At 41.9% G+C, this 9,770-nt stretch overlaps 2 protein-coding genes across 3 annotated transcripts in view; both read right to left on the bottom strand.

Annotated features, from left to right (window-relative positions):
* Positions 1-5,383: 5,383 nt before the first annotated feature.
* Positions 5,384-6,932, bottom strand: gpr151 (G protein-coupled receptor 151). Its single transcript, XM_034214910.1, has one exon. The coding sequence runs from the start codon at positions 6,701-6,703 to the stop codon at positions 5,384-5,386; it is 1,320 nt and encodes a 439-aa protein (XP_034070801.1). The 5' UTR covers positions 6,704-6,932.
* A 553-nt stretch (positions 6,933-7,485) lies between these two features.
* The window catches only part of ppp2r2ba (protein phosphatase 2, regulatory subunit B, beta a), a 51,294-nt gene continuing 49,009 nt past the window's right edge, over positions 7,486-9,770 (bottom strand). Inside the window, exon 10 of one of the 2 annotated variants that reach the window (XM_034214911.1) lies at positions 7,486-9,392. In XM_034214911.1, coding sequence (XP_034070802.1) covers positions 9,237-9,392 — 156 coding nt within the window. In that variant the 3' untranslated portion in view covers positions 7,486-9,236. The remainder of the gene's footprint in view (positions 9,393-9,770) is intronic. The other variant, XM_034214912.1, reaches the window with a different exon arrangement.

The raw sequence follows: 9,770 nt of genomic DNA, 5'->3' as shown, positions 1-9,770 counted from the left end.
CTTTCTACTTCTACAATCAGGTACACTTCTTTAAAATATTCAGAGATCCAATTGTTATGTGTGAAACTCTGCCCCTCAACCAGCAATGAGTCCAATATCCAAGATGTCTGTTCTGTGTTGAAACATCTGGAAAAAACACAAGGAAAATCTGATGCAGAACAATACAAACACGTGTTTGTTTGGGTGATATTGTTTATTCGTTCTTTGTTGGTACAAAAAAAGGCACATTTTAGTTAAGGCCTGTTTTCAAAATGTAAATACTAACTGGACAAATATTTTCAAGCTGATGAGTAAAACCGTATCACAGTCACTCTAATGTCTTGCACTACTATACAGTCAGAAGTTGGCCTACATTTAATTTAAATTAAAGTTATATAGGCCTACATGGTGGTTTGTCATGCATCTGAATCTCAGAACGGCACATACACTGTTTTCCAAACCCGGTTATTTTAATCATCTAACAACAGACATACTTATTGATGGGCTTTATATTGAATAGACTTTACCAAAACAGCTTTGAATTTAATTGAATTCCCGTTTTGACCGGTAGGGGGCAGGCAGTGCTACAACCACAACCTAGAAGAACAACATGGACTCGTCTCATGTGTTGTAATGGCGAACTTGCTGGCAAACATTAGCTTTTTGCACGTGAAGCAGGAAGAAGTCAACAAAAACATTAATTTGAAGTATTGTTTTAACAGCCTGAAGAATGTAAGTCCAATAGCTACTCTACTTTTAATTCTGTTCAAGTCCTGAGGGAAATATCTGGCTCATTATCGGCTAAATGCTGACATGTGTTGACATGCTAGCTTCTTACTTTGTCCTGTCTGTTGTGACATTGAAGACAGGCTCAGTAGTGTACAGTGGGATTGTCAGAGTTTTTCACTGAACCTGTTAGAGTAACACTTTGGTGACTTCAATCCCCAATAATTAGTTAGAGATGCTAAATGCACTATTCAGCTGAGGGGAACTACAGAGTTGTAAGATCATTTTCTGAGGATTCATCACTAGAAGCAACAACTTTATTTGCTATACCAAGTAGGCCTATTGCCAATTTAAAATGGTACATCCACATTAGTTAATTGGCAGTTTGAGGGGGGGGGGGGACTTGTTTATTTGGTTGTGTGTTATTAAATGCCTTTAATGCCTTCAAAGCATCTCCCTCTGCCTATGAACAGATCAATATAAATCTATAGTGTATAGGTTTGAATGACATACCCTCTTAGCACTGCTGGAAGCGCTGAAAGGTGCCTGCCCTTCAGATCTCCACATCCTTCACTGAGATTAAAGCTCTCTGATTTATTCTAATCAAAAGACTGCTAAATACCAATGCCAGACCCCCCCACCACTATCACACCACATAAACACACACACTTTTGAGGTGACTCTCTTTGGACTGCGGTGCCAGGTGATCTTCCACAAGACCAGAGGGAGGCGAAGGTAGCTGTGACTAAGCAGTCAAAGGTTTTAACATGTGGCCTAATTGCAGCGTTCCCTGTAGAGCATAATTAGTGTTAGCTGGCATGTCACTTCCTGTGGAGTTTCATTTATTAGAAATTATGATTGGCTTGAGATAAAACACAGGGGTGACACCCCCGCCTCCCCTCACAGTGGGAGGAGGTCAGTGAGGAGAGGATCTCACCTGCTGAAAGCTCCCCTGCCTTGGATAATGACCTAATTAAACCTGACTTGTTTTTCCACTTGTAACGTTGATTACCTCACTAATTGTTTCACCAATTGTCTCTCAACCAGTCCCTTCTTTCTGCTCTAGATTTGTTATCCTTCATTATCACTCTTTTTATTTGTTACTCACATGTCTTTTTTTTGGCTTTGCTGTTTAAAGTAAAAAAGAGCAAAAAAAACCTCTCCAAACATTCAACATTATGAACTGTAAGAAGGTTGATCAATGTATCAGACCCTAAAATGACCCAAAAACATGCTTGCTGCAATGTTGTTTGGCCTGTTCGCCTGAAGTCAATGTGGTCTTTTTGCTTTATTTTCTTGTCAGAGACTACCAGGATGCGTAGTTTACATGTTAAAAGCAACAACAACAAAATTCTCAGGCCTGAGAATTTGCAGGGGTTCGGTTTGCAAACATCGTATGTTCATCAACATGTGAGTGTCACTGTGGAGAACAGGCGTGTCCAAGACTCTTAAAAAGAGACGGAGATAATTGGCTTCCTCAATAATGTTCCCCTGGCCACACATAATGGTTCCTACGAAAACAGTCTGTGACCTGACTCTGTAAATCCTGTCTATACAGGTGTTTTTGACAAATAGTACGGCAATTAGTGTGTACAAAAAAAAAAGGGTTGCGTGCAATACAGTTTTATTTTTATCTCAGAAAAGTGTCCCAACCATTTTGAAAACAAAGTGACGCACATGCGATGCAATTTATTTGAAGTATTTGGTCAAAAAGTATTTGGATATCTGATTTTCTCCGTAACTCCAAGGGATTGCCTTCATGTGGCTGAGACTGACACTGCTTTTTTATTGAAAACTACTTCATTCAGTGTTTCAACTTCTTTATTTAACTTATCAAATATGTACTAAATATGTGATAGATTGCACCAGTTGTTTAACAGTGAGTCACAGCTTCAGGCCTTTCTAATTAACAAATAGTAATTGCAAATAGTGATTTACTGCCTCATTTACATAGGTAAATGTCAGAGCTCAAAGTGGCAAACTGTACAGGCTGGAAATAGTGGACACAAAGTGTATTTTTAAAGATGGTATCATTAATGTTCACAGTTACTGTTTATGTGTTTTTGCTGTTAAATAACCTTTAATAATTTCTCTCTTCATACAGTGAAGGTTACATTGCATTCTAACAATGAGTGCATAGCTTTTTTTGCCTTCAGTGTTTATGGCCGGGTCACCACCCCGGAGACTGATGCTGGGTTATATAGTTAAGTATTGCTCTGCTGGAGGTACTTGCCTGTAGCAATAAAAGGTCAACATCAATGATTAATGAGAGGAAAATGTCATAAGGGAGAGGGGTGAGCAAAAAGTGGTGTAAGATAATGTGGAAAGAGTCCTTTATCCTAAAAATGTCTTCTTCTTTTTTTCTTGAACTTTACATTTATGCAAACCTTATACCTTTGATGTACATTTTGAATGTAGGTCCTTTTTGGCGTGAACATCTTCATTATTTACACTCAATGTTCAGCACAGCTGGGTTGCTTTTAAATCAGACAGACGAATCGATTGCAGATCAGCTTGAGCACAGTTTCCTCTTGATGATTATCCCTTTAATTGTGAGACATTTAGGTCAATACATTGAAATTTGTTATGAGCTTCCCACAGAGGCGGGTCCACTGACACAACTTCAGAGTTCAGACGAAAGCTCTTTACCTCTAATGAGAACCCATGGTAATTCTAATGGATGCCCTTGTAAAATAATATTTAATGACCTGGTGTCAGCGGGAGACCATCCGCTGATGTCTGATACATCTCATTAAGTCCTGAATGTACAAGTGTGTGTCTGTATGTGTCGTTGATTGAACCAATAACAGGAGCATTCCTGTTTGAACTTCACCTAAAAAATGAACTGTTGTGCTTCTAATTTTTCTCTAATATCTTCACCCCAGGACAATGTTATCACACAGAGGCAACCTTTTTAGAATTGTCTTTATTGTTAACACTATTCATTCTGATGCACAATGATTAGCGACATAAAGCTCTCTCACAAAAAGAGTACAGAAAACAAACACTTTCTCCACTTTCACATACACAAATCTGCTTATCCAAAGAGTATACTCATACAATGATTGCACATGAGTGCAACATACATTTACGGATGTTAACATGTACTTCCAATATGCCACATAAAGATTTTTTGCAGCATACCAGTCGTTAAACATTTGACTACTCCCACAGTGGGTTGTTCAGTTAATTCAAGAAACCTGTCATTTACAATGTTTAATATACCAAAGAGTATACTGAAATATATATATAAATTAGGGCCGGGACTTTAACGCGTTAATTAAGATTAATTAATTACACAAAAATTAACGCATTTTAATCGCACTTATTTTTGCACCGCGGAACGTTTCTCACTGGATGAGTTTCAGGCGTACCGATTATACTGGAGCACCAACTAACGTTCATGACTTCAGACAACAACAAACCACAGTGAACAACAGTGGGAAATGTTGTTTTAAAAAACGGACGGATGGAAGCGTCGATAAGAGCACGGTTGTGTGCAAATTATGCAAAAAGGAATTCGCATATCACCGCAGCACATCAAGCCTCAAGTATCACCTCAATGCAAAACATATAGCAGCCAGCGTGGAAGCTAGCGTGGACGTTAGCCTCTTTTATCGCGTTCACACCAAAAAGAGCTGGTACTAAAATTAGTTCATGAGAACCTTTTTACACCCACGAAAGTCCCTGCTAGAGAGCAGGGACTTTCGTACGGCTCTCTTGTGAGAAAAGAGCTATATTTCTGATTGGCTGGGCGGATTGCAAACCACGCCCCGTAAAACTCCCAAAAAGTTTTGTGAAGCCGCCATTTTATTATCCTCGCATTAGCATTATTAGCATTAGCCCAGCGCAGAAACGCAGAGAGACTAACTTATGGCAACACAAAATAAAACATGGGAGCGGTGGAGATGAGGAGGTGTCGGCGTTCTGGCGATTTACTCGGAAGGCTTCAGTAGAAGCTGCTGGGACTCCCAGCAGCTTCTACTGAAGCCAGTCCCCAACTCCGAGGACTTTGGGCGGCAGTATACGCCGTGAAGTGGTTTGCGGCCTGCCAGTAAACCCAAAGCAGAAGAAGAAGAAGTGACGTCAGTGGCTTCATTTGCCTAATCCTCCCCCAGGTTCAAAGAGTTCTCATGAACTAAGTTCTCATGAACCTTTGTGGGAAAAGTACTGCGGTGTGAATGCGCCTAATGGTATACTAAAATCCATGTGAAAAAAATTGCTTCTCACTGTTCTCAGGTCAAATATTTATATGTGATTAAAAATGCGATTAATTTCGATTAATTAATTACAAAGCCTCTAATTAATTAGATTAATTTTTTTAATCGAGTCCCGGCCCTAATATAAATATATACTGTGTATTGAATTCACATTATCATCATTAACAGAAGCGTTATTTACAGCCACCAAAGTAATTTCACCCTAATTATTCTTCCATTATATATTATATACTTTTTTTAAATTCCAAACACAGAAGAAAGACAATATTGTGTAATATTTATCATATATACTGAAGTTACTGCTCCACTTGTACTCCCCTCTTGTATTGCACGTCTTACCTTTGAATAATTACATTAACACTGTTGACAGAATACAATGAATTGATAGTGCAGTGAGCAGCAGTACTTAAACTGAGATCTGTAGATGAAGAAGCTGCTGTCTGAGGACCATCTTGGTGTTATTTTTCCCCCTCTTTGTTTTGGTTCTCCCACGGCACTGGATCATTTCCCTCCGCATTAGATCCAGTCTCCCTCATGTGCCAGAACTGCTCCAGATCAGGCAAGACGATCCCATCTTTGAGACTCTCTGTGTCTACTTCTCGCTCTCCTCCTTGCTCTGGCTGGGGCTCAGCCTCTCTGCTGGGATCCTGGCTGGAGGTTGATCGATTGTTCTTCTCCCCCCGCAGCTGGAACGAAGTCTCCGGTCTGGGGCGAGGAGACTGGAGACAAGTAGGGTTGTGAGGTCCGGGTTTTTTCTTGGTAGGACGATGTTTGCGCATGGTGAGGCGCCTCCAGAGCCCCCTGTAGCCCTCTCTGAACTCCTCTGAGAGGGAGAGGACGATTAGAGGGTTCACCAGGGACAGGGAGAAGGTGAGCAGCTGAACAGAAAGGGTCAGAAGAGGGGGAAGAGAGGAGACGAGAGGCTTGGCTCCTGCAATTTCCTTTTCTGCTATATGACGCTCCCAAACCCACTCCACCCACTGTGGAAGCCAGAGAATAGCCATGGCCACGGTCAGGCTGAACAGCATCAAGGTAAGCTTCCTGGACCTTATCTGTGTGCGCAGGTTCTGAGACTTACTGGAGCGCCGCTGGCACTGGCTGTAAGCCCTCCAGAAATATATTAGGGCAAAGCTGAGGGGTGCACAGTACACTCCCACGGGGTAAGCTTTGACGTACACAGCCATGAAGTCCCGGGCTTCAGGAGGAACCACCATCACACACACCAGTCCACGAGCTTCTCTCTGGAGCGTGGCAAACAGCCAGTGAGGGATGGTGACGGAGCAAGCGGACAGCCAGATGAAGAAGAACACCACCAGGATGGAGCCCAGGTGGATGCTCACCTGCTTGTTGGGGTTGGAAACGTAGCGGTAGCAAGCTTTGGCCATGATGGCAACCGTGAAGCTCTTGGCTGCCATGCAGGACTGGAGGAACCAGTCGGCCGTCTTGCAGACAACCCAGCCCAGAGTCCAGGAGGCTTTGGAGTAGACTGCAGCCCTGAAAGGCACCGCGAACAGCAGCACCAGCCCATCGGCAAACATCAAGTTGAAGACCAGGGAGTTGATGAGAGATAGTTTGCCCCTGTGAGCGCTGGAGAACAAGATGGCCATCGCAGTGAGGTTACAAGCCGCACCCAAGAAACAGATGACTCCTAGAATGGCCGGCATCAGGACCCTCAGCTCCCCGGGGTCCAGGTGTGGGTACAAGCCACGCTCATTGAAGGACCACTTGTCTATAGAGCTGTTCACAAGTGTTGCATTGTTCCCACTCAACTTATCCATCTTTCCCAAAAAGATGGGGAGATGATATAAGAAGAAACACTAGGAAAAGTTAAAGCCTGCCAGGAGAAGAAGGTTCTGGGAAGAAGGAGAAAATGATAAAAATAATGATTTAATATGTTAAGCAAAGCTACCACTTTAAATCTAAACCTGATTGAATAACTGCATCAGACAGAACTATCGATTGCCGATCAATAATCAGTGGAGCTCCTGTCTGTCCCAGGGTTTATTCTGAGACGCAATGATGCAGCTTCTGCCGCTGGTTATAAAGATGCAGTTTGATTGACAGCTGCTGTCCCCTGCTGACGAAATGTGCGTCGACTACTGCCTCACGGGGCCAATTAGAAAAACTCTGCATAATGTGCACAGTAGGACACAGGAATGTATGGGATAGCTAATTTACAGTTTTCTTATACTAATGCTTGACTTCTGATGTTTTTGATATAGCCCAATGGCCTTTAAAACTGTGTTCATGGTCTTCTATAACATCTGAAGCATCCACCAGCAATCTAGATGGATTCGGTCAATTATGTATGTTATATGTTGGATTTCTGCTCCTATAATGGTAAATTACACAATATGAATAATCAAAACATTTAATAAAATTGTCAATTTGGCTCTTCATTTGAAATCAACCACCGACTGTGTCCAGTGGAGGAAAATCCTGTTTCATCCAGACTGCTTTTATATGTCTAACTCCATCCACACGAGGGCCCTCTTGCACCACAAGCAGCAATGAATCATTTGAAGTACATTCAGCGTTATAAACAGAGGAGGTCCAGGGCTTTCATCTTGCACATCTTCTTTATTCAAAGAAAGTCCATTAAGCATAAAGACTGCATGGTAATTAATTGCATTTCATTACATTCTGAGCTATAAAAGTTTTTTTTTTCAATTAGAAGTGTCACAAAGGAGGTTGTTTAGAAGACATTACTGTTTAAAGGAATCACACTTAATAATTCCCTGATTTCACAGAGTTCATTTAGACCTTTGACTGCTTTTCTTTATGGGAGTTGGCTCTTAAAAACTAATCTGAGACAAATGAAGGTCTCCCGACTGATCAGAGCTTAGTGCTGAAAAACAAACCTGCTACTGTTCCACGTTACCAATCTTTAACAAGAGGAGGAACGTGGACAGGCAAATATTTTTACTTGCATTGTGCTTCAGATGATCTGTAGATGTTCAAAATATCTATGTGCAGGCTGTCGGGTCCATCAGATTAAGATCCAACGCATGCAAAAAGAGCTACGCTAGCATTATGTTACCCAATGAACTTTAATAAATCATCGTAAAAAATTGACAGTTCTACAATCTACAGATCATTTTCAGTACAATCCAAACGGGCGAGGTGTTTTTTTTCAAACAGGGCATTTGCAAAACAATTATTTGTTGTGTCTTTGTCATGTCTTTTGCAAATGGCTGACATCTGACTGACTGCAATGTGATAAGAGCAACAATAACTTTGTACATATCACAGCGTTCCCCCCTGAAGAACAAGCATGTAGCCGGTGCTATGATGTCCTCATGACTGCATCGCTTCTAGCTCTTCTTTCCATTTGGAAAACTCAGAAGAGCTATTTTGTTTTGTTTTTGATGGAGAAAGACAGAAATAAAAATCCTAAATCAACATTTCATTTGAAACATTCACACTCCTGCCTTGTACTCAATCCCCACCGCCCTCCCGCCCCCACTACATCAACCCCCCCCACATACCAAAAGAAGGCACCACAGCTTCTAAACAGACTCATTGACCGAGCGAAGGACTCAATAAAACAACAGCATTAAATAAAACCATTGACACACCCTGGAAGGGCTTCATTCACATTACAGACGACAGCAGTCTCACCAGGGAGACACAGAATTGGTACTAGAAGGACTGACCATGTTGTGTCCAAAGCAGAGAGAACTCTCGGTATCTGGGGTCAGAGATTTACAACCTCCCTCTCTTTAGTAAGAGTTGTGCAGCAGGTTGCACTGTCCGCCCCAGTTAGAGGCTGCAGGGTTGTTCACATGCACTGCAGCATGAGCAGAATGAAAGAGAGGGGGCACTGTTGCTACATGACAATGAGCCACCATCATGTAAGCTAGGTGTCTGTCTGTGTGCTCTTCTTAAAGTTCAGTGTAACCCCTTCCTCCAGGGTCCCTCCGGAGGGCTGCTACATCACGTGATTCATGCAGCAATCCTCTTGTTGCACGGGATTCACTTCTCCAGGTGTCCGCATGGCTAAATAAATTAAATAAGAAGTCAATTTGAAGAATGAAAGTCCATTCTCAAATTCGACAAATCTTTTTTTTTTTTTCGAACGCTGTATCCAGATTGTATCAAATTCCCAAAATAAAACAGCGTCCATATTTCAGTCCCTGGATACTGATCTCTGCACATCTTCAGCAAAATTCAAGACTGGCAGCAACAAGTCATAGGGAGAAGAGGGGAAGGATGCAGGTTGGGCTCCATCTTTGTCTTCCTCCGACCCTAGCTCTCCCTGCAGCCCCCTCATGTGAAGGGGTGAGGGGTCAGCAGAGGCCGATCGCCCCTTTAGTTGACTTTGTCTTGGAAGATGTACAGGTTGTTGGTGGCCGCTACAGCGATGATGTTCTCATGGGGGTGCCACGTAGTGTGGAGGATCTTCTTGCTGAAGTCAAGGCTGTCTACACTGATCTCATCCTTACGCCGCTTCCCACCCACACACACCTGGAGGACAACAGTAGAGATGAAGAGGCGTTAATATTCGATTGTGCACACATTAACATATTTCAGTGATGTTAAAGCTGCATTGTTAATATCACCTTATAGAGTAGATATAGTTATTTCATTAGCAGTTGCCTATTTACACACCCTGGAGACATGTAGCAAAATAACCATTCATTTAAAGTCATGTGTCCAACCCAAAATGAACGCCCATATTAACTCTACTTTTAGCTCTGTTATAGTCTCTAACCCCTGATGCTAAATGTTTTGTCTTTAGATGCTAAATTCTACACCAAGTTATTTAGCTATAGTTGCTAACTTTGTCTGTATGCTCTTTGTTGCTAGCAGAAACTACGTATATACAACACATATGGTAATCGT

Source organism: Gymnodraco acuticeps, unplaced genomic scaffold, assembly GCF_902827175.1.
Source record: "Gymnodraco acuticeps unplaced genomic scaffold, fGymAcu1.1, whole genome shotgun sequence".
Classification (NCBI taxonomy): domain Eukaryota; kingdom Metazoa; phylum Chordata; class Actinopteri; order Perciformes; family Bathydraconidae; genus Gymnodraco; species Gymnodraco acuticeps.
The sequence above is the reverse complement of the archived record's forward strand: the minus strand, read 5'-3'. Positions and strand labels throughout refer to the sequence as shown.